The sequence below is a fragment of the Electrophorus electricus genome, chromosome 3 (assembly GCF_041902795.1).
Source record: "Electrophorus electricus isolate QZ-2024a chromosome 3, ASM4190279v1, whole genome shotgun sequence".
In the NCBI taxonomy this organism is placed as follows: domain Eukaryota; kingdom Metazoa; phylum Chordata; class Actinopteri; order Gymnotiformes; family Gymnotidae; genus Electrophorus; species Electrophorus electricus.
The window spans coordinates 22,475,520-22,499,957 of NC_137499.1; the positions used below are offsets into that span (position 1 = coordinate 22,475,520).

The following is a 24,438-nucleotide window of genomic DNA, read 5'->3' on the forward strand; positions in this document are numbered from 1 at the left end:
CCAATCTCTCTCTAACCCTAAATGAGCTCTGTTCAGCCTCGCTGTCCTATATTGTGCCTCCATTCAAAAAGCACTCGGAGCTGAAACATGGCATAACTGAGAAGGTGTGGAGATGGAGGCTTCAAAACGGATTCTTTTTGCTGCTTAGATTACATTTATGGACTGGGGTAGAAAACGTTGTTTTGAAACTTAAAATCTTTAAGTAATATGTAAATAAGATTTATTTCAATAAAATCAGGGAAATCTGGATAGGAAAGTTCCATTTTTCACTCCCTTAAGTGATGGTGCACTGCAAGGTAAAAATGATCTCGGATTAAAACTACTGTAATGGAATAGTGCTAATAAAATGCTGCTACAACAGACATTTTGTATAATAAATATGCAATGTATTCACATATATGCAAAGTGAAACTGCTAGTATATATTTTCCTGCCACCATCCCTGGTTGCTTATCATCTCTGCATTAAGTGCAATATTTAATGTTCCTCCAGTCAGAGATTTGAAGACGGTCCACATTACAAACAGTTTATTGCATCTTTCTGCAAAGCAGAGGTGTGTGGAATACTCCGTCTTAACTGTAGAAAAAAAACAGTATCCAGTACTTGTTAGCACAGTAGCCGAGAATAAGAACGCGACCATGCAGACTTCGCCAAGGGACGGTGGCTTGCTGTCACTCAGAACGCGGCATCCGCGCTGGGCTCGTGCCCACTGGCTCCGCCCACCTGCCCAGCCTTCTGTCATTCAGCCAGCAGCTCGTAGAAAGCCACAGCCTGGAGCAGCGCGTCGCAGAGCTCCTCGCCTTTACTCCTGCTGCTCATCTGGAAGGCGCCACGGTAGCGCAGCAGCAACTCTCTAGGGAACGTCACGCGCGGCACCTCTCTCGTCACCGACTCCGTCATCATCCGCCGCACAGCCCGCGCGCCGCTCGTGCGACTCTCGCCCACCATCAGGTCAAAGTGGCGGCCCACGGCCGTGCGCAGCATGTTAAGGACCTTGGGCAGGGCTCCCACCTCGCGCCGTTGGTTCAGCAGGGCGAAGAGCATGGCTTCGACTGTCCGCAGGTGCGCCATGACTGGGAATAGCGTGACGTTATGCACAGAAACACCCGTCTTCTCCACCACGTAGAAATCGGCGGGGGGGAGGTTTGAAACCACATCGGAGATCTACAGCAGAAATGTGTTCTGCATGATGTGTGTACAGACGTATGAAGCAATTGAATTGTGAAAGATAAAAAAAAAATTAAAAACCCAAAACATCTTACATCATCCAAATAACTGGATGCCATGTAGGTGCCGTTCATGAAACTGCTACACTCTTGCTGCTGCCAGTCTAGGACTGTCATTTCCCGATGCATGTGAGCCCAGGCTATCTTATTTGTGCCACATACAATGGAAACTATAGAACTGGCCTGAAAAATATCCAAGCAGGTGTGGTCATTAAAGTCAGGAAAGCGACAGCTTACAGGCATTACTAGAGCTTGGGATCATTTCATTTATACCACAACTTAATTGGTGCATTATAATCGATTGATTGTCTCACCTTTAATTGCGCCTTGGTCATTTCTGGCCTGATGAACTTGACGAGCTGAGTCTTCCTCTTCTTCCTCTCAGTCGTCTCACCCGGGTTGAGGATGGAGTTAAATACCACGACGGCGTTCCTGTGTTTCAGGAAAGGCACGTGAAGCACGCTCTCCAGGTCCTTAAATGGCCCGTGCCTGCTCCGGTGCTCGAGGATGTTGGCCGCCTTCCGGCCTCTCAGCAGCTTGACCGTGACGAGCTCGGATTCCGGCGCCGTGTTCAGGACCCGCAGGATCACGGCACGTTGCTCCTGGGTGTAGAGCGCGTCCATGTCGACCGCGTCAGGTGCTGGGATCGGACCACACCGGCGGCGCGTGCAGTGAACGAACCGGAGCTCGAAACCGGGAAGAGGACCTGGATGACCACATATGAGCCTGTATGGTCCTGCACATCACAAACGGAGCAAAGCGGCCGTTACGTCTAATGTAAAAAAAAAACCCCTCGGTCCCGAATGTATTATATAATAAAAAAAAATTAATTAAATTAAAAAGTAGCTAACAGCTAGCTTTGTTAACGTAACGTTAGGCTACTTTCAAATCTGTGATTCACGATTTTACTTCATATAAAACGTTCTGCAGGACATTACCTTTCAGGACAACAGAGGACAGAAGACGCGTTATAACCCACATATTCAGTCACTTTGGCACAATGTTTACGTCTGTAATGTTTAGTTTGCCCTCGATTGTGTAACAATTATTTGTCCGGCTGGGAAACGTGGGCTACATGTTATTTGTTCCGGATGATAGACGTTCCGCCGCCTCCTTCAAGGATCGTAAACTCTGGCGATAGTTTCACTTTCGATTCTCAAATAGTACTGGCCACCAAGATGACAGTATATGAAGACATAGTAAAATTAGTAGCTAATCATCTCAGGTGTTCCATTTGTTATGAGATATTCGTAAAACCGGTTACTTTGCTTTGCGGGCATAACTACTGCCAAAAATGTATGCAGGGCCATTTGCAAAAAAATCCGTGTTGTCCCGAATGTCGGACGAAGGTAGGAGCACAGCTCAAGAAAAATATCACGCTCTGTAACATTTTAGAAATTCCAGAAGCGGGTGGTCGTGACCTGTGGGACCAAGTTTTAACACGGGCTGAGCAGGACGTCAGGCACGAAGGACACACGGGGACACGAACACAAGTGAGTTTCTGACTCTGCTATGAGACATCGGAAGGTGAACCTCAAGAAACCTTCCACATAGCTCATCGTGATATATAAAATATATTACTGTAAAAGATTAGCGATTCATGCCTCGACGCATGCTCTGTGAGAACGGAACGAAAAATAATTCGTTTAATGTATATAGCGTTTTTTTTCATACCAAATGTATGAGCTGTACATGTAGGGGAATGTGGTAAAGAGAAAGGGGCTACATAGTTTACCGGCCATGACACTACAATCTGGCCCAACAATGGCCATGCTGAATTTTTAGATAATTAGAAGTCCAGTACCAGAAGACATAAGGGTGTAGACGGGGAGAATAGGCCACGGATTGGACCTAAATTGGTTAGTGGGAGTTTCTTTGAACTGCATGGAGACAGGTCAAGGAGGCAGTTTAGCTCAGTGTGTTTATGATAAAGAAATCCAGCTGTTAATTTTTTAACATATTGTAGACAACATTGTTTTGTCAGCAAAGCCAATAAAGAGAAAGTTATAATAGTGAAGTCTGAACCAGAGATTCTATATGTATCTTATTAAACATGGGGTAAAAGTGTACAGTGTTTCGGAAAGGGAAGAAAGCAAAGAAAATTAAGAAAGATTACATGCAAATTGCAAACTTCTGATGAATTTTTGTTACTATGCATTTTGGGCCAATAAGTAGTCTGCAAAAAAAAAAATGTTTTATTGAAATTCTGTTTCAGAAAGTTTGATTTCATTCAGTATTTGGTTATATAAGGAAAACAGGATTGTAGTGTAGGAGGTGACAGGGTGGCAGTAGATTTAGAGCCAACATATATCTGAGTGTCATTATTGTAACACTGAAAATAAAGGCCACGGTAACAAATATGGGCAATATGTAAATAATGAAGAGGAAGGGACCATGAGTTGATCCTTGGTGATTCCCTGCAAGAGAAGTTGAAAACACATACTGAAATCTACTCATAATACAGAACAGGAGATAAGGATAAGATGCCCGTAATACCTGTAGTAAACAGATGGGAAATGAGTCTTAGTTTAAGGTATTAAATCTGGTGCTTAAAAAGAGAAAGATACAGAGAACGAAAAAGAAAGAAAAAGGGAAAGATACAGAGAACACCACAATTAGCAAAGAGAAGAGCTTTAAAAAGACATAAGGGTGTATGCTCAGTATTGTATGAAAACACAAACTGGAGAGGCTTAAAAAGGCTGTTCCTGGATCAAAAAGACTGCAGTTAACAGGCTACAAACCAGTGCCACAGTTTGGCTATGAAGCTGAGGTTCGATATTGGTCAGTAGGGTGGAAGAATAGTAGTCCCAGAATGGTATCAAGACTGGGTTCTGGAAAAATAAGGACAGTAGGAACAGGGTCAGAATCAAATGGTGTAATAATAAAGGGATGGATATGAACAGGGGTCACAGAGAGGCACTTCTTAAGAAGTGAGGTAGGGGCATCAAAAAGCAGACAGGTAGATGATTTATAAAAGTCAGAAGAGACAGCATGCCGAGTAGGAGAGAAGGCTTGCCACTAAGGCAACAGCACAATCCTTTTAACAGTTTGATAAACTTTTCCCTTCTCAGGACATATTGAGGAGAAGACTGGAATTACTGAAGCAGGAAATCAAAAAGATAGAGGCGCACCTAGCTGAGCTAAATTCTGACCACCAGGTAGGCCAAGTATGGTCCATCATGTAGGGAAAACGTATCAAAAAGGGTATCTGAGTTTATTTTTACATAAATTCAAAATATCTTACATATTTTACATAGGATGGTTCCTGTTTTAAAAAAGATGACATTAACATTCAAGAGACATCATCTGAGGTTTTAATTTCCTTGCTGAATACTGAGGGAGCAAGTCAGACTACTGATAAAAGCATATTGAGTCAACAGTCAGTACAAGAGGACAACCTGAACGAGGACCCTCAGATAGTCGAGGTATGTTAATGCTGACCAGAACTTTTTCCATACTTCTTCCAAAAACCTTTATTAAGTAAAAACAAACACAAAAGACCCCATCACTTGCTTTAGCATTTAGCATATTATCATGCAAGGTGATGTGATTTGAACTGACGCTGTCTGAAAAGGGCTTCTAAGGTATTGTCTCATGTTCCTCTAGATGGAGATTATGATGCATGACTCCGAGAGCCTGCCAGAGAAGCGTGACTCCATCTCTGGCCTGTCTGAAGGCTGCAGTCACTCTGCTGCTGGTTCCTCAGGGCTACAGAAAGGCTGCAACCCTAGAGCTTCAGGTAAGCTGTGTTCCTCCGCACCAAGGATAATTACCGTGTACATATTTGAATTAATTTTAAATGAAGACCCAGGTGGTCTGCCAGTAATCACATAATCATGTATTCTTATAAACAAAGAAGATGGGGGGAGAATAAAGAATCTTGATTAAAGAAATTAAGGAGGAAGTGCCCATACCACAAAATAATATGCATGACACACCCACAGTGACCACTGGCTATCTCACTACAGAGGTGGGCTGTAATTGTTAGAAATTATAGGGACATTTCTGATGTATGATGACTCAGCACTTGTAATGTAATACCCTTTAATCTGAAACATGTTTGATGGAAAGACGAGATATTATTGTTGCGACGCAAGAATGATATTAAACAACCACTAGGGGTCATACTTTGAAAGCTTTCAAAGTCTACTCAGCATGCTCTAAATATAGAAGAACAATAGTCGTTGAATAGACTATTGAATAGTGGGGGGGCTTTTAAACCGTGACTGGGATGCCACTGTTTGTTTTTTCTTATAGCAATTTCATCACAAATGAGGATCTTGGAGACAATATTTATATATATTTAACAACAAAAACACCTTTCTAACCTTTACTTGTTCTGTAGGGCCTAGTCTAGTGTGTTGAAGTAAGGAGAACACTAAAACGTGCAGCGTTGTGGTAAACCAGACCCGGCAGTTAACACACCTGTGTAAACAGACCTTCTTTTTTATTTCATCATGACTTAACCTGTCTTGTGACCTGCAATGTCATGGCAATGCAGTATAAAAATATTACTAACCTTTTAATCTCTGTGTTCCCCCACAGCTGGCAGCAGTGGGTTTGCCCTGCTCACATTCTCACCCCAGCTGGGTCACCGGCGACTGGTTTTCCGCCCAGACCAGCGGAGGATAGAGGTCAGGCATTCCCACGCAGCCCGTGCGGCCCAGCACTACTTCAGCGTCTGCCAGTGGATGGCGGAGCAGGAGTTTGCCTCGGGGAGCCATCACTGGGACGTGGACACGACCGACTGCAGGGCCTGGGCGGTGGGCGTGGCCCACGCAGACCTGAGGCAGGACCAGCGGCTCGGCCGGAGCCCCACGTCCTGGTGCATCGAGTGGAGCAGCAAACGGCTGAGCGCCTGGATCGCCGGCGTGGAGATGCGCCTCGAACAGCGCCAGCCCAGCAGGGTCAGGGTTCTTCTGGACATGGCGGACGGACAGCTGGCTTTCTGGAGCCTGTCGGACAGAGAGGCAGAATTGTACAGTGTACAGGTGGAGTTCCGGGCCCCGGTTAGACCCGTTTTCTGGCTGTTTGGGACCCAGGAGAAAAATGCCTTGTATTTTCCTGCACCCTGAAAGGTGTTCTGGTCGTGTGCATATATTTATCTGATTCAAAATAAATATGGTCCATTTTTATGAAACTCACATCCATAGAACTGGAGTCACTGGGAAATAATTTTTTAGAATATCTTTATCTGTATAATATCTTTATAATCATAACTCTTAGGATGGTCCATTTGGGACATACTGTTCACATGTTTTTCTTGCTTTCTTGTCTTTTGTACAGTGTACACGGTCTCTAGTCTTTCAAAAATTACAGGTGTATGAAAATCTCATCTTGGATCACGTCTCCATTCATTGATGTGACTCAAAATCTTTTCAGATATAAAGATTTTCAAACTAAACATATACATCATAAGTGTAGTTTAAAGAGAAACGTAGGCATATTTTTAGATCTGTCAAACCGTTTTTTTTTCCAGTTATCATTTAAAGTAGATATTGAAAGCATTTGTTTTTCTGTTCACGATATTCACTTAATAAACATCGCATATGAATATTTGTGAGGGATCGGGTCTCTTGTAGATCTGCTTCCCGTTTTCGTTTTGTAGTGTCGGAAGTGTCTGCGCGCGCGACGCGTCGATGGGCAGGTCAACTGCACGGGTGAAGGGAGCGTCCTGAGACTAAAGTGTGCAGGACACACGGACGGGCAGACGAATAACTGTAACCGTGTTTGTCCGACATCATCTGTTAGAATATTACAGTAATATATTTGGATCACGAAGGACAAATGGCTCCATGCATCAGTGAAAGGGAGGCGATCAATTTAGGTCACCTTTGAGCGCCGCGAGGACCGTCGGAATTATGATGCGCCTTCCTGATAGCTCACTATTATCACTACTATCACGCTAATTGCATGACAGGTTAAATGTGCCTCGTTCGCAGATTTCTAATATCCGACATCAGAACCGGGAAAGATGCGGAAGGACGTCAGGATTTTACTTGTAGGAGAACGTAAGTCATCTTTGTGCTTTACAACATGACTGACGGTCGTTGTTGTGGTAGCCATCACTTGAAATCGGTCGCTTTTAAACTAAAATCTTTGCGTTTTCGTCAATTGGAATGTTTTGCACGGTGTAATTGAGGAGCTCAGATTGGTATTTGCTGTATTGTGCCGGGTATGAGTCTTCTTTCTGCCCCCAGACTCGAGCATATGTAGAAGCGACTCCGTTCTCCTCAATGGCGTCAGGCGTCATGAAACTCAACAGGAAGCGTAGTCCAGTAATGTCCTAATAATGCAGCATTTTGCAGACAGAAAGGGCATGAGGTTTGCACGGGAAAATGATCATAATAAAACTGTTTAACAAAAGTTCCGGTGCTGGAGGAATCGTCTCCTTTAGAACCGCGGTTCTATATTGCGCATGTCTATCATATTTATTTCACTACTTTTGGCCAGCAAAAACACAGTTACAACAAAATGAACAAGATAAACCTCGAGTAAGGATGTAGGTTGGATTCATTCACACATTTCACACGTGAGACGTGCCCATTCCTTACGTAGAGGCGGCGGACTGACGACATAGTTTTGGTATTACGTAAGCCTGACGCCTTCGAGTAAAGAAGGTGGTCAGTGTCATAGTCACTAACTTTGCATTGCGAAGTCAAAATATAAAAACGTTGCCTTTTACGTTACCTTGTACTTTGCTAAGCAATTCTGAATAGTAAAATATAGCCGGTAAATGCTAAGGTCTTATTCCCTTCACACACCTGAATTCTAAAGATGTAAAAACTGACCTGCAGAGCTGACCAGTCAGACAGAGATAAAAGCTAGTCTTTAAGCATGTTTTAAAACAGTCTTAGGACAAGTATCCCAAACCCAGTTTAAGCCCTCACCTAGATTTTTTTAACCTATTTGCAGTGGTGATTTCACTGTCAGCACTGCAGTTTAGTTCAGTAGGCACAATCCACATCATGGAATTAATATTTTAAATCTTTTAATTCCTTACTTGATTTAATCCATGTTTATAAAAACTTGCCCTATGCTCTTCAGGAGAAACATTCCTAAAAAGCATTAAATGTGTTACTTGCAAGCAAGTCTTGTGTTAAGACCCCTTATTGTTAGAACAGCATTAGTCTAGATTTAAATGAACTGAATGTAGTTTTGATTCAGGTTATTGAGAGAATACCTGTTGTATAGCCCTGCTGGTGGTCCTTTAAGACAAGAGCCCAAGTCCAGCCGTGGAGATCTCTGCCTGATTATGGTTAATTAAGGCATTCTGTAGTAGCTGAATATTAGAGGCAGGTGAGCTGAAACTAGACTCTGCAGGGTGGTGAAATTAGTGTAGTGACTTGACATCTCTCATTTTAAAGATCATCGTATTACTGTAATTTTTTTGGGGGAAACTTGCACAGCTTGGTGACCTAGGAACTGTGGTCTTTGTTTGTTTTTGTTTCTGTGAGAACAGCCAAAGTAGGGAAGACATCCCTGATCATGTCTCTGGTCAGTGAGGAGTTCCCAGATGTGGTAGGAGCACTATTCACTTTTCCTTATTTGTATTTACCCCCCACAGCAGTGCTTCTGGCAAGGAGACAGTTCTAAAGGTGATGTAGTTGTGTGCATCTGTGTAGGTTCCATACAAGGTTGAGGAGATAACCATACCTGCCGACGTCACCCCAGAGAGAGTTCCAACACACATAGTTGACTACTCAGGTAGTGACACACAGGATCAGTAGCACCTAATGTTACATTATCTGTTCATAAAGCTCTTCAGTGCTAACTTTACCCAACAGTTAAGGTTATTTGGCTATTTTAAATCCATACAGAGGCAGAACAGACAGATGAACAGCTGTACCAGGAGATATCGAAGGTAAGATTGGTACCACCACTGGGAGACCAATGCTTGTTTCATTGTGTGGATTTGCTGCTGGTAATTTATATCTTGCTGTTCCTTCTTACAGGCTAGCGTCATATGCATAGTATACTCTGTCAACAACAAGAAGTCAATTGAAAAGGTGAGCTATGGACACACATTTTTTGTTTAAGGTAAATCACTAAACAGTCCTGATTTCCAGCTGTTCAGAACCAGATCTGAGCAGCCATGCAGAAAAACAATTTATAAATGACTCTTATTTATCTTTCCATCTGAATTTAAAACTAAACATACGGTAAAGGACTACAGTTAAAGGAAACGGAGGACCGAAAGTTCAATGCCTGTTTGCTTACTACAGTTCAGTTAAGGCTTGTAGTCTGTTGATGCAATCCAGCATAGTCAGCGACATGAAGAGAAATGGAGAGATTGTTAATATAAGGGGTGCAAATAGCAACTCTGATTGAAAATGGTAATATGTAGAAAAATATGATTTGTAAGAATAATCAATTGATTAATATTACATTGAAAATGTGACAGGTTATGCAAAATTCATCCAGGCTGTTAAACTGGTGTGCATGACTCCAGTTTGCTTCTGAACAAATTTGATGATAGAGTTTACTCCCAGGCTGGAAAAGACAAAGAGAGAATTTTTTAAGTTTTGAATCTTTACAGATGAAACATAGTTTGGAATGAAATTACTTTTGGAGATGCATCTCAGTCTGTCACCATTTTAATCAAAATGTGGATAAAGCATTAAAAACAAATAAAGTTGAAATTTTGAAAATATTCCTTTTTGCATGTAAATTGAACACATGTAATGGGTAAATTCTAATTATATCAATGCAATGAATATTAAAAAGAAAAGAGAGAAATATAGAAGAAGGCAGTTACTATGGATATCAACCACATGGAGGGAATTCTCTTGGGAGAGCATTGTGAATTTCTTCTTCTTGCCCATACAAAAACATTTTCAAAAATACCAGTTCAGGTTTCTAGAGACAGTGTGACTAAAATCAAGCCAACTACTATGATGTTTTACATAATGCATGATATACACATAATGGAAAAGCTCTCTTCATCTCTCAGAATACAGAAGGAACAAAAAATCAGTTTTGGTCAAGGTGGTTTGAGTATATTAAATCCTGAAGGTCAGATTTTTGTTAAAATAAATGCAAGAAAATAACGTACTGCATATGCTCTTGTAAATACTTTGTTTCAAAAGAAGATATCTAAAAATAATGAGAGATTTGTTATAGACTTTGAGTATGCAGTAATTACTTTTATTGTATTAGGTCATCTTTCTGCATTTGGATACAGATTGTCAGTGAACTGTGAAATTGGAAGGCCTTTCCAAAGAAAAACAAATGAAAAAATGTCTGGTATTTATAAAACTCCATTTATAAGGTAATGGAGCTAATGTGACATGTTAACCGATGTCACTGGCTTTCCTTCATTGTTAACACTACTTAGTTGAAGTACCTTTTTATCTCATCCCTTTAACTCATCCCTTTAACTTGTCCTGTTTTAGGTTGGACTACATTCTGCTCTGAAACATCCCTTGCTGCACATTTTGACAGCAGTTCCTGTTCATAGATGGTAAGAAAGATCCTTTCATCATGGTCTGAACCCGTGGTGGTGTCTCCCCCATCCCAGGTGACCAGCCACTGGATTCCTCTCATCAACGAGAGGACGGATAAGGACAGCAGGTGGGTGAGCTATCGCTGTGGTAGTTGGAGGTGCCACATGCTGTGGGAATCAAATCACGCTGACATGCCATTGCCCTCTCTGTGTCTCTCTCTCTCTCTCTCTCTGTCATGGTCGCTGTATCGCCATCTTTCTCTTTCACACTCTCGTTCTCTCGTCTTTGTATGACGTGTGAGTTCCATGCTGCGTGATTGTGTGAAGCATGATGGTCATGCTTTGAATCTGGTGAAACATTCAGAATACAGTCATGTAAAGCTTTCTATGGGATCATTTCAATGCCTTTAAAATTCAGTAGAGAGCTTTACACGTGTGTGTGTGTGTGTGTGTGTGTGTGTGTGTGTGTGTGTGTGTGTGTGTGTGTGTGTGTGTGTGTGTGTGTGTGTGTGTGTGTGTGTAAAAGGGTGCCGTTGATCTTGGTGGGTAATAAGTCCGACCTGGTGGAGCACAGTTGCATGGACACCATCCTGCCCATCATGAACAAGTACATAGAGATCGAGACTTGTGTGGAGGTACGTGCCCCTCTGTGCATGCTGCTCTTTGTACCGATGGTCTGACGGACTCCTGATATCCAGCAATCACTCTGGTGTATGTGTGCACAAATGTACTGTCTTCCAGCTTTGAATTCCTGTAAAGATCAATCTTGCAACTGTAGCAGTAACTGGGGTGATGAGCAGTTTTGCAAAGAAACTGGTAAATAGCATGGCAAGCTGCTTCTCACCCTGTTTTGCCCTGGCTGATTGGCTGGGTTAGTCAGTAAATCAGTAATCAGTAGTTTCTTATTCAGCACCTGTACTGGAACCATTTCCACTCAGTTCAAGCAAAGGCAGGAGGAGGTGGAGAGTGGTGGCCTTAATCTCGGATGCTGTTTTTAGGGTTTCCTGTCCGTTACGTGATGGCTGCTATATTATGAGCCGAATTCTGAGTTGTAAGAGACTTGGAGCACTTTTGGTAGTCAAAGTCTATTTGGAGTCTTCAAAAAAATCAAGATATAGTGATGGCAATTGTGTCGATAGGAGATTCTCTGATGATTAATGATGCATTTCTGCTCTGTGAGGCATCTATTGTTGCTTATTGCAAAATATGTAACTCTGAAAATATTATATGATCTTATGCTACAGGTGTCTTCGTAGGGTTAGCCTGTAGGGTTTAAAGTGGTTATGAGCTGTCCAGGGTGCTGAAATGGGGCTGTAGCGCTGTTATGGTTTCTCAAATATGAGCATGAATTTACCTATGATGGACATTCAGAGCAGTGTTAATATCTTAAATATATTTAATTCATGTATACGTTTAACACACAGTGTACTGAATGCTGTTGTGACTGCAGTGGTGTCAACATACTCAATCTCAAAAGTGTAAATAAGAGAGTCAAATGTAGTACCTAAAACGATTGACTCCTAATCTTGTAACTCCACCCGTTTGCTTCTGTAACTCTGCCCTGTTTCTCACGTGGTGGTGTTGTTGTGGTTTTTTTGTTTTGTTTTGTTTTGTTTTGTTTTTTTGGACCTTGTCAGTGCTCAGCGAAGAGCCTAAAGAACATCTCTGAGCTGTTCTACTACGCGCAGAAAGCTGTCCTCCACCCCACAGGGCCACTGTACTGCCTCGATCAGAAAGAGGTACTAACTGGAGCTCTTTTAACAAACAGTTTCCTTCTGAGTAATTTAATTAATATAATTATACTTCTATTAAATATTTTAATGACAGTATACAATTTATGTAATGGCCTTTTTAAAATCTTAAGTAGGTCTGTTATCTAAAAAGTAAATTTTTTTTTAATCTCTTACAGATGAAGCCGTCTTGTATAAAAGCTCTCAAACGCATCTTCAAAGTGTCTGATTTGGACAATGATGGAATTCTCAATGATAATGAGCTCAACTTCTTCCAGGTTTGAAATGTTTAATTATTTGATATCTTTTGCTTGGGGACCCTACCAGTATTTGAGCATCATTCCAAAGTGAGCCCATTTATTAACGAGTTGATTGATTGATTGACTTCCTCTCTCCAGAGAGTGTGTTTCAACACGCCACTCGCCCCACAGGCTCTGGAGGATGTGAAAAACGTAGTGAGGAAGAACATAGCAGATGGAGTGTGTGAGGAGGGCCTTACGTTACAGGGTGAGAGGTGGAGCGTCACATCACCATGAAGTTTAAAACACGCCTGGGTGATACGTCAATGCTGCAGGCAGTAATGCTTGAATAATTGTGAAATGATAAAATCACTGTAAAGTGAGCCTGTATGTGTTAAGCACAGGCTTATATAGCTGCTTAACCTAAACCTGGGTGGATATTGCCTTTGGAAAGCTTTAGCTGTAGGAATGCTGATCTGGGATCAGTATTCTGACTTTTTTAACACAATGAATAAGATTCCACAAGTAGGAAACACCCCCTGGAGTGGCTCACTGCCTATAACATACTTGGACATATGTAAGTCTATGTATGTTAAAGTACACACATACACTGACTTGGCTGACAGTAAACAGAAAAGAGTTGACATCACTGCTTCTAAACACTACATTTGTGGAACTAGGAGGGACTCAACCTTGGACCCAATGAGCAGATTTCAAATGGATAATATTTGAAGTATCAGATATGGTAACATCATAAGGCACAACAGCATGGTGAGAGTAATGTGATGGTGACGTTGTTGCTGTCATTTTTCAGGTGCATTTTTTTTCTTTTTTCCCAGGATTCCTTTTTCTACATACGCTTTTCATCCAAAGGGGACGGCATGAGACCACGTGGGCAGTCCTTCGTTGCTTTGGCTATGATGATGCCCTGGAACTACATCAAGACTACCTCTTCCCCCCGTGAGTCCTGCCCCTTTGATGTGTTCCCCACATCCCTTTCCCATTGATCTGCTGGTAGGCCTACCCACAGTTCACCTCCCTCTGATGCTTTTCTCACGATAGTCCTGCTTCTTTTTGATCCCTTCCCCGATGAGTCCTGTGCTGTTGACCTCTGAGCCAAGGAACCAACCTCTTTTGAATTGTGCCTGCATGAGTTCCAAACCACCTGACTGTACAGAGAAATTCCCAATTTTCCTTAACCTGTCCCTTCTAGTGTCACAGCCTGCATCTCCCACCTTGGTTGTTCCTCCTCAGAGCCCTGGGGCACAGTTCTCAGAATGAGTTACACAGAGATGCTGAGAAGCATGCACGTTTACTCTTAATTGCATTAGCTGTAGATGACCAGGCATCTGACCCCAAAAAATATTTAAATGACATAGCAGATGCCAGTTGTACAGCATCTTAGAAAAGACACATGCTCTCTGTAGCTAGTTTAATCCATATTTTACTTTCACAAATATGAGAACAGAAATTATATGTTCAAAGGACAGCTCTGTTATACAACAAAATAATTATCTCAAAGGACAGATCTTATTGTATCTAAAAAAAATTCTTCTTGTAGGAAATGTTCCTTTATTCTCAAAGAATAACTCCTGCAAAGAGAATTCCCCCCCCCACGGCTCAATGAAAAACCTCTTATGTTGGACAGTTTGAAGAGTAAAACTCTTGCTTACCCATGGTTTGTGTGGCAGGCCATTCTTCCCCCAGATGGAAACAGAAGTATACAATTTAATGACTGCATTGGTAATAGTGTGCGTAGTGGTATGTGGTTGAATTTGTTATGGAGTTGTTCAGAGGTACTCCCTATGGCATGTGCAGTATAATGCGATGTATGCAAATCTGAAACAAGTCAGGTAGTTTTTTGGATTTTTTTTTTGTATAAACTGAAAGATGGCCAATCTAGTCTGATAATCTCAAATCCTTCCTAATCCCACAGCCTTCTTGTGTTCCTGCAGTTTAAAGATACCTCCAGAATGCAGCACAGAGCTGAACCACAACGCGTCGCTCTTCTTGCAGGCTGTCTTCGAAAAACACGACAAGGTAATGGTGGCTCTGAGCTCTGGGTCTTGAAGTGTGTTGGCTCTCACTTCAAGGAAGATAAAACTGTGTCAGGCCTCTACATGTCAACCAAGGCCTGCTCCGGGTGCAGGTGTGCATGTACTGTTCATGCTCTCTGAATTCCTTGACTTTTGTATGTGATTATTTTTAAACTTCACACAGTGTACATTTAGTAAATAAATAAAATCCATACTTCCCTTCTTTGCTACTGATGTATTTAATTTATCCTTATTTTATTATTTGAATTTCATTTTGTGTGCTTTCTGTCAAATGTATGTATGAATGAAGTTACACTTGTATAGTGCCTTCCTCAGATCAGCCCAAGTTCCCATACAAACGTATTCACTTTGTGCTGGCCGGAGCAGAACAGGTTCCCTTTCTGACCTGTCCCTCTCAAGGTTCTCTGGGTTCTCTTGCCACTGTCGCCATTGGGTTGCTCATTAGGGGCCTGGAACCAGATTCTCTGTAAAGCTTCTTTGGGACAAACACCATACAAATAAAATTGGATTTGAATTTGAATTAAATACTGCTTTCTGATGCTGATCTTTATGAATCTGTCATAGTTATGAACATCTGGCAACTAATTATCAGTGGTATAGTAAAACCCAGACATGCCTTCTTTATTTGACTCGGTGTACAGTGATTTGTTTTCTGTATTTTCCTAACTTAAACTATAGGAAGCAGTCTGTAAAATGTTGTACAGAATCCTTCAGAAATGTGTCATTACTGTGTGTCAGTTACACAGGTGACTGCTCTGCACCAGTGACCGAGCTCTGAGGCCGGATGTGTTTTGCAGGACAGAGACTGTGCTTTGTCCCCGGAAGAGCTGAAGGACCTGTTTGATGTATTTCCCTACATGCCATGGGGCCCGGACGTTAACAACACTGTCTGCACCAACGAGTTGGGGTGGATCACCTACCAGGGGTTCCTTTCCCAGTGGATGTGAGTTACACCTTTACTGTGCAGGACAGGGTGTGGCTGACATGTTCAAAAAAACACGTTCTGATAATAGATTGTGATTTTACTATGTTATTTTTGTCATACCATGGTACTAATAATACAGGTTACACACTTATGTTGTTAGTTAATTTATCATAAACAGTGGGTCTGGATGTGTGCAGGCTGACTACATACCTAGATGTTCAGAGGTGCCTGGAGTACCTGGGTTACCTTGGTTACTCCATTGTGGCAGAGCAGGAGTCCCAGGCTGCTGCCATTACAGGTGAGCACATGGCCACGCAACTTTCACCTGGAAACCAAGTGGAAGTAAAAGGTCTGGCCTCCTCAGTGCTGTTGGGTGTTAAGAATGGCCATTTGAGGGCGCTGTGGCATAACTGGAAGTGATGTAGGAGTACCATATTAGGATAAAAAAAAACAGTCCTGGTTTGTATTTGTAAAAATCAACCTTTTCTGTTAAGTAAATGTCTGAGAGAGAGTGTGTGTGTGTGTGTGTGTGTGTGTAAGAGAGAGCTTCACAGAGAACCTGGATCTTTAATTTAGTAGCCTGTGTGGTGGTCTGTTTTAATTCAATACTTATTACGGTGCATAATGAAGTGCGGATCTCTGCTCTCTGATTGTGTGCAATGGGGTGTGTGTCTGTGTGCTCTGATTGCATATAATGGAGTGTGTGTCTGTACTCTGTGTGTAATGGAGCATGTATCAACTCTGGCTGTGTGTAATGGAGGGTGGATGTGTACTCTTAAATTTGTGTGTTTGTGTGCATGCATGCGTGATGGTGTTTGTGAAAAATTAGTACAAAAGCTATAATCCATAGCCACTCTATAGACTTACAGTTTCTCAAACTGCTCCCATTTCGTCACGTTTCAGTATAAACCCACCAGACTTGCTGTGCATGATCTGAGGAGAAATGGATTACTCATCCACCTCTTTCACTTTTAGCCCTTCTTTTTCATCCCTTGCTTTTCACACATCGACTTCAATTCATTTTTCAGTGCCTTCAAGCACCTCTTTGTGCTGTAACCATATAGTAAAATTACTATAGTAAGTCTGCTCTAATAACACTAAACAACTTTTATTTTCTTCCACTCATCCTTTTTCATCCCTTCATCCTCCCATAGGTGTCCATTGATTTGATTTTTTTAATTTGATTTTTTTTAACTCCCTCTGCTGTATAGAGAGAACAACTACATTTGCTGTACTGATACAAATGTGTGTGTGTGTGTGTGTGTGTGTGTGTGTATATGTGTGTATGTATGTGTGTGTGTGTGTGTATGTATGTATGTATGTATGTATGTATGTATGTATGTATGTATGTATGTATGTGTGTGTGTATGTGTGTGTGTGTGTGTGTGTGTGTGTGTGTGTATATATGTATGTATGTATGTATGTGTGTGTGTGTGTGTGTGTGTGTGTGTGTATATATGTATGTATGTGTGTGTGTGTGTGTGTGTGTGTGTGTGTGTATATATGTATGTATGTATGTGTGTGTGTGTGTGTGTATGTATGTATGTATGTATGTATGTGTATGTGTGTGTGTATGTATGTATGTATGTATGTGTGTGTGTGTGTGTGTGTGTGTATATATGTGTGTGTGTGTGTGTGTGTGTGTGTGTGTGTGTGTGTGTATATATGTATGTGTGTATATATATATATATATATATAATTATAATGAAGTCTGATCTAATATCACTAAATACCACTTGGTCTTTTTTTTAATCCTTTGTCATCCCTCCATTCTCCTGTGCATGTTCTGAGGAGTGGTTGTATAACCGTAACGTGGCGCGATCACAAGGCAGACACATTCCCTGAGAAAAGATTGATTAGGAGAAAATCCAAAATCGGGGTCGATATTATTGTCCAAGACCCTAGAGCCAAGACGGGGAGTATGGGAACACATGATAAAAGGAACAATACACACCAAGACAAAAGGGGAACCAGGCTATAACTAAACAACACAAATTACACAATCAACGGCATGAGCAAAACAACGATGACTAGCAAACACTACAGAGGCTCAAACAAATACCATGAGATGAGCACACGCAGAAGAGGCATGGATAACCATGACCATGAGACTGAACAAAAACAGGCTTTACATGTACTCACAAGAATTAAACAAGACACAGGTGATACAAATGTGTGGTATGAGAGAATGAAAGAAAATGCAGAAAGTAGGAAAAACACCAACAGCTGCTTGTTGTATATCAGCTGATTGGTGTATCCTGTGCCACATAGCAACCAGATTTCAAAGTGACTAACCAGAGACACTTTTGACTGTCAAGTGTGAACACATGTAGTTAAAATCTTTTCAGATTGCAGTCTACATACTACTCTCATGAAACTTCCAGGTGTAAAGCTGTCTAAGGTACTCTTCTCAAATAACTTATTGCAGTTGCATGTTGGTCTGGAAGAATTTGGTAGAAGGTTTCTGTTGCTTTCCCTTGGTCTCGGTGCTGATTGCACGAGTTGTTTCCATTTTTTCAGGGACCAGCTCAGCTCTCGAAGGTTCATATAGAGACGGAGCGGCTGTTAACTGAGGAGAGAATCTCCGTTGTAAGGAAGATGGGCAGTCAGTTCATTTTTATGCATAATTACATGAGCAGTGGGTGGGAATGCCGGCGTAATCGCTCCCTAACTGGAGCGTCTCTATAATCTGTCTTGTAAGGTTCCATGACAGTTAAAACGCTGCGTATGGGGAACCTTTGAGAGACACTCGGAGGAAAAAAAAAAAAAAAAAAGGGTTGATTTTTTTTTTTTTCATTTTTAAATTTCCATTTCAGAATCCACTTCTGTTCATCAGTTGAACACGGACCCCATTGTATGTCGACTGAAACACAAGAAATAAGTACTCTTATGGGAGGACAGGTGTTACCAAACTGAACCCAAGTAGCACAAGAAATGAGGGAGGTGGGACGCTTGCTGTTGGAAACAAAAAGAGTAGCCAAGAGATTTTGTCTTGCTGCCAAATTTGCCTCTGCACGCTTGCCATTAAAGGTTCAGCCTTGTCTCTGGGCATATGGTTTACTTTGCAACATGTTTAGTAGTTCAGCTATTACAATGGGAGTTAGGAAGTTCAAGTATTACACAAGAAGTTCAGGCTAGAACTGTGTCTTTGTTGTGCCTGTGATATAGGCACTCAAATCAGTATTGATATATAAGTCACAGGTCGCAAGATGAGGGCATTTGGACTCCGATTATAGTTTTAAAGAGCTTCTTCTCCCCACTTACCCACCTACCTCTCTGACACCTTGGTCTCCTCTCTCCTGGTGTCTGGTATCTCGGTGGAATACCGTGTAGGTGTTCCTGGGTTGTGCACTAGATGGGTTTCAGACACACATCCATCCCAGATTAGAATTTATTGGGATCCCTAATAGATTTCTGCTTATTTTGTTCTTTTTGGGCTGTCAACCAGAAGAAGATGAATTCCCCCTTTTGAGTCTTAGTTTCTTTCTCGTGTGCTTGAGTTTTTTCTTGCCTTTGGGTTTTTCATTGGGAGCATGGATCCGGACATCTGTGAAGCTGCTTTATGACGATGCCTGTTGTTAAAATATATATTTAAGGTAATTAAATTTTCATCTTTTTTATGTCCGTGTAATAGAGGAAGAAAGCAAGTGTGTTGACACTTTTTTGCAAAGTTCATTTATATAGTGCTTTTTTCATCAGACGTCACAAAGCATCTTTACAAATGTCCAAATTCAGGGGAAAAAATTGAAAGAAAGTATACATCATTGGTTTAGCTGAGCTGTGTTAGGGTAATTCACTCATTTACTTGGATTAGGCTGAAAGACTCAATGATTTAAAGTTGTAATAACATACTGTGACAAAGTTTCAGGGGAGTGAATTCTTATGTAATGGACTTAAATTGGTGCATGCTTGCATGTCTTAGAAGTTCACATAAACCTGAAATTGTCCTAAAATTTAACAAACTATTAAAAAAACATTTTAAATGAGCATGTAGAGAAAATTATAAATATATTTACATCTTTACTGGCATAAGATAAGACCAAAAAATGTTTCCATTTCCAGAACCTTCAGAAAGGGATGCCCCCATTTAGTGTGTGTTTCTATGTTGTTCTTCTATTTCACAAAAACTGCGTGCGCGCACACGTGTCTGAATCACACATATCCCACATGACCTGGCTAGTGAAAGTCTGTGCTGTTCTGGTTATGTCTAATTGTGCGTTTTGTTTCTGTGAGGTCTCTGGCAGTGTAATGGAGAATGCGTGACTGTTTTTTTTAGGCTGCGTTAGTATGGTGTGTGTGTGTGTGTGTGTGTGTGTGTGTGTGTGTGTGTGTGTGTGTGTGTGTGTGTGTGTGTGTGTGTGTGTGTGTGTGTGTGTGTGTGTGTGTGTGATTCTCTGGCAGCGTGCAATAGAGTGGATGTGTGCACTGTGGGTCAGGGTGTTTATTTCACAGCCAGAGATCTCACAGACACAGAGTGTGGATGTGTGTTCTTTTACTGTGAGTTTGGGGGGGGTGGGGTGTGTGTGAGCTCTTTTGATGTATATGTGCATTGTGTGTAAGCATCTTTGTGTGCTGCTCTGCCTGTGAGTGATTAAAGTATGTCTGTGAGCTCTCTGGGAGTGTAATTTTGTGTGTTTGTGTTTGGGCGCGCGTGCGCTCTCAGTAACACGTACTAAGGCTCAGGACCTGCAGAAGAGGCAGACCCAGCGCAGTGTTTTCCTCTGTAACGTGTTTGGAGGCCCCAGCAGTGGCAAAAGTGGCTTCTTACAGGCCTTGCTTGGCCGCAACCTCATGGTATACGTGCAGCAATTTGCTTCTCTCTCACCCACGTATGCACACACTCACTCACTCACACACAATTGAAAATGTGGTCAGTGGTCATTTTTTGCCTGTGAAGTGCAGCTAAAGTTAGATTGTTGGGTTGATTTGCGGGGTGAGTGAATCATGCATTGTCTCTCCCACAGTGTCAGAAGACTATTAGAGAGGAACACAAGTCCTACTATGCCATCAGTACTGCCCATGTGTATGGCCAGGAGAAATACCTGCTGGTGAGAATGGCCAAGTGTGTGCGCACGTGTATTAATCTGTCATAAATCTATCCAAATATTTTTTATATTTCTATCACTTATGCTAATTTCTTTTCATTATCAACACCGGCCTTTAAAACGTTTAATTCTCTGCGAATGAGCTCTTATTTCCCTTCACATTAACATGATTACTGTAAAAAATAAACAAACAAACAAACAAAAAAAAACCTTAAACCTTTCTCTGCAGCTCCACGAAATCTTCTCGGACTTTGATCTCCTGTCAGAATCTGATCTGTCCTGTGATGTTGCGTGCCTGATCTATGATGTCAGCAACCCCTGCTCCTTTGAGTACTGTGCTCAGGTCTTTAAGGTGCTGTCTCACTCTCTCTCGCACACCCGCACACACACCCCTTTGCTGTAAGTCTTCCAAATCAGGTCAAATCCTATTTTACCAGTAACTCATCTTTGTGCACTATCCAATCCCGAGACATTTTCACAGAGCGGTTCCCTCTCTTGTGAGAGGAATACAAACGTCCTGCTTTCCACTGAGACAGACATAAGCCACATATTGGAGGAGCTACAGGCAGCCTCGCTCTGTCTCCCACCCACAGCAGTGCTTCCAGGACGGCGTGGTGCCGTGCATGGTGGTGGCGGCCAAAGCCGACCAACCCGAGGAGGCGCAGCAGTACTGCGTGAGCCCGCCGGAGTTCTGCCGCACCCACAAGATGCCACCCCCTCAGGCCTTTACCTGCAACACGGCGGGACCCCCTGCCAAAGACGTCTTCGTCAAGCTCGCAACCATGGCGACTTACCCGTGAGTGTGCCCCGCCCCCCCGTTCTGTTCCACTTTAATCTGGGATTACCCATATTAAAATGCTATTTGAGTAGTGTTACTGTAATTTCCAAGATGTCCTTGCAGCTCTGCAACCCTTTTGAAAAGTCCCTTCTGTGGACACTTCCCATGCTATGTATTATTCAATCTTGTGTCCCTGTTTCCATTTGTGCTATAACCTCTAAATGAAAGTGCTGAATAAGAATGGGTGTAAGAGTATTGCAGGGATACAGTCTTCTGAAGATGATCTGGGATTAAGTGGTTTACTCCCCTACTGCATATCTGATTCCCCTTTGTGTGTGTGGGTGTGACTGTGTGTGGGTGTTTCTCTCTGCAGTCATGCACGTCTCCGCTGCATGTGCACCTGTAACAGGTGCACCTTCTGTCTCTGTCAGAACTTCCTGAACTCGGAGCTCCTGCACACGGTCAAAGCTAAACTCCACACTGCCATCTTCAGCAGGTTTCTCTTCTGTCTTTCCCCCCCGAAATCCCCCTTCATCTCGCCTAATCCCAACCCCCTCCAGCTTTTTGTTTTAGTCGTCCAGCTCCACCTAATCTCATCCAAAGTTCTTCTTTTCCTGTTGGGGAAGAAAGTCTTTATTGTTGATAGTTTTAGAAGGACAGGGATCTTTTAATTGTTGCACAGTTGGGGGAGGGGGAGGGGTATTTGTGAAATGTTTTTGCACAGATCATCAGTCTGATTATTCCAGTTTCATGGAGCATGTCTGATGGGGGAAGACTGGATCTGCTGAGGCAGTAAGGGCTTCTGTCTTTTTAAGTGTCATGGGGAAAATCTGTAGGTTGTCTTCTTTCTTATTCACGTGCGTTCTCTGCATCGTCACATGCGTTCTCTGCATCGTCACGTGCCTTCTCTGCATCGTCACGTGCGTTCTCTGCATCGTCACGTGCGTTCTCTGCATCGTCACGTGCCTTCTCTGCATCGTCACGTGCGTTCTCTGCATCGTCACAGGGTCCAAGCAGTTTAGTGCTTCCACTTTTTTGGTTTTCTTTTAGGATTTCTCTAGTTTTTTTTTTCTTTCTCTTCCTCCTTTTGTGGCATTGGCGTTCATCGCTCGCCCATGTCTCTGGGTGTGTATCGCGCGTTGCCAGTGCTCGGTTGATTAAATGCCATTTTGAGGGAACCTGCAGCAGCCCCTGGGATGTCGGCACCACCCCAAGGTTGTAAGGTCGTTTTTTAAAAAAAGTTTAGTTTGTGGACAAAAATGTTCTTATTTAGTTGCATTTAAATGGGCACTGTGGACAAAGTGCAGATCTACTTAAGCTAACAACTCGCTACGTGTGAAATTAAATTTAAGGTCTCATTTGTTGTTACTTTTTTTTTTTTTTTTTTTTTTTTGCATTCTATAAGATGCAAAAAAAACCAAACAAAACCATCAACATATCAGCATTTTATATTAGCCATCATCCTCCCTGTTCACTAAATGTCAGCATCAGCCAATGACAAACCCATAATGGTCGACCACTACACAGTACACCCTATCATGCACTTTCTTAGTTCTGGTTTGTTTGTTTTCCCCCTAGCTGTTGATTTATCATGTATGTGCATGTGGGTTTCCAGTGTGTTTGCACAAATGCACTTTTAAGTTTGTACTGACAGTTCAGTACTTTGCGATGCTGTGCATGTTCACACTGCTTTCGTTACTTTAATTGTTTATTTATTCACTTACCTTTTGCTGATTATTTTGCAGCCTTTTGAAGGCTTCATTACCTCCATGTATTGGATCATCCACTCAGCGCATCCAGCATATCCATTATTCTCTCTGGGTTTATTGTTCCATGAAAGTTTGAAAAAAACAATCCTCCAAACTGCCCAACTAAAACATTCTCTCTCTCTCTCTCTCTCTCTCTCTCTCTCTCTCTCTCTCTCTCTCTCTCTCTCTCTCTCTCTCTCTCTCTCTCTCTCTCTCTCTCTCTCTCAGGCATATGGCCCACGTAGACCTGACAAACTCTGCTCTCTGGCTGAGGGCCAGTGTCGGGGCTGCCCTGTTTGCTGTGTTAGGCTTCACTGTGTACCGTCTGCTGCTCAGAGCCCGATGATCCACCATCAACACTTTCACATATATTTTAGACACTCCTGCTTACACACACACACTCTGGCTACCTCCTGGTGTCTCAACTCATTTATTCACTCAGTTTCTCTCTCACCTTTCATGTGTTGATTTAGTATAAATGTGACCATGTTGGCTTTTGTATTGAACACACCCACATCATGCCAATATTTGTTTTTTTTTAATTTATTCATTTTTTGAATGGGGTATTAAGAGGAAATGCACACACAAGAATGAAACTTTAACAAAATGAACTGTGTAAATATGTTCTTGTAAATAAAGGCTGTTTATTGTTTCAATGTGAAACTGCAGGAGAGGGGAACATTGGATTTCCTAGTAGTAAGTTTAGGGTTGGCCCAAAGACAAATCAGTCAGCAGTGACGTTGGCCTTTTTGGCCTACCCCGCCCATACTGATGCTATAATGACCAAAGCAATGAGAAAGGAGAGCGGCATCAAGATTTGCTGATCTACAAGCTGTTAGCCAGTGGCTACTGCTTTTCTATAAAATATGCATGTTGTAGAACTCGCGGTGAGAACGCAGCCCTCTTGGATCTGGACGTTTACAGCTCCCAGACGTCTTAGTAGCCTGGTGGGTGGTTGTTGTGCTGTGCAGCCCCTGAGTCTGTCTGGGAATGTGTGCATGCTTCAGGGGTATCCTGGGTGCCCCTGGTATCCTGATAGTGAAGAAGGCAGTGGGCTGGAGAAGCCCTGAGGCAATGCTCTGTGCACCTATACAATAATGTCATTCCCTCATTACTAGGCTTGTTTCTTTACATCCAGCCCAAAGTTTGAAATAAAAAGATCCCCTGGAGCATATGGTAAACGTCACGTTTGTTTTGCTCATTTGTCCTGATTGTGGCTGTCTGGAGTGTGGTCTGTTGCAATGTT

The 24,438-nt window shown here is 42.2% G+C and overlaps 3 protein-coding genes across 10 annotated transcripts; 2 read left to right on the forward strand and 1 right to left on the reverse strand.

Moving 5' to 3' along the window:
• Nucleotides 1-593: 593 nt before the first annotated feature.
• On the reverse strand, nucleotides 594-2,289 carry tefm (transcription elongation factor, mitochondrial). 2 transcript variants are annotated; one of them, XM_027012358.3, is made up of 4 exons: nucleotides 2,164-2,289; nucleotides 1,540-1,961; nucleotides 1,262-1,408; nucleotides 594-1,163 (listed from the first exon to the last, which is right to left on the reverse strand). In XM_027012358.3, the coding sequence occupies exons 1-4, from the start codon at nucleotides 2,204-2,206 to the stop codon at nucleotides 738-740; spliced, it is 1,038 nt and encodes a 345-aa protein (XP_026868159.2). In that variant the 5' UTR covers nucleotides 2,207-2,289; the 3' UTR covers nucleotides 594-737. The 2 variants fall into 2 exon arrangements, with proteins under 2 accessions (XP_026868159.2, XP_081566775.1); XM_081710649.1 differs by lacking the exon at nucleotides 1,262-1,408.
• A 27-nt stretch (nucleotides 2,290-2,316) lies between these two features.
• On the forward strand, nucleotides 2,317-6,761 carry rnf135 (ring finger protein 135). 2 transcript variants are annotated; one of them, XM_027012357.3, is made up of 5 exons: nucleotides 2,317-2,718; nucleotides 4,297-4,383; nucleotides 4,483-4,650; nucleotides 4,832-4,964; nucleotides 5,771-6,761. In XM_027012357.3, the coding sequence occupies exons 1-5, from the start codon at nucleotides 2,317-2,319 to the stop codon at nucleotides 6,298-6,300; spliced, it is 1,320 nt and encodes a 439-aa protein (XP_026868158.2). In that variant the 3' UTR covers nucleotides 6,301-6,761. The 2 variants fall into 2 exon arrangements, with proteins under 2 accessions (XP_026868158.2, XP_081566774.1); XM_081710648.1 differs by lacking the exons at nucleotides 4,297-4,383; nucleotides 4,483-4,650.
• Nucleotides 6,762-6,858: 97 nt separating this feature from the next.
• On the forward strand, nucleotides 6,859-24,378 carry rhot1b (ras homolog family member T1). Of its 6 annotated transcripts, none has more exons than XM_081710650.1 (20): nucleotides 6,859-7,236; nucleotides 8,688-8,746; nucleotides 8,851-8,932; nucleotides 9,046-9,089; nucleotides 9,181-9,234; nucleotides 10,621-10,688; nucleotides 11,197-11,305; nucleotides 12,308-12,409; nucleotides 12,580-12,678; nucleotides 12,799-12,907; nucleotides 13,479-13,599; nucleotides 14,595-14,679; nucleotides 15,494-15,639; nucleotides 15,819-15,919; nucleotides 20,285-20,415; nucleotides 20,586-20,669; nucleotides 20,896-21,018; nucleotides 21,260-21,462; nucleotides 21,818-21,940; nucleotides 23,421-24,378. In XM_081710650.1, the coding sequence occupies exons 1-20, from the start codon at nucleotides 7,200-7,202 to the stop codon at nucleotides 23,536-23,538; spliced, it is 1,998 nt and encodes a 665-aa protein (XP_081566776.1). In that variant the 5' UTR covers nucleotides 6,859-7,199; the 3' UTR covers nucleotides 23,539-24,378. The 6 variants fall into 6 exon arrangements, with proteins under 6 accessions (XP_081566776.1, XP_081566777.1, XP_081566778.1 ...); XM_081710651.1 differs by having other exon boundaries at nucleotides 21,263-21,462; XM_081710652.1 differs by having other exon boundaries at nucleotides 12,832-12,907.
• Nucleotides 24,379-24,438: the final 60 nt, after the last annotated feature.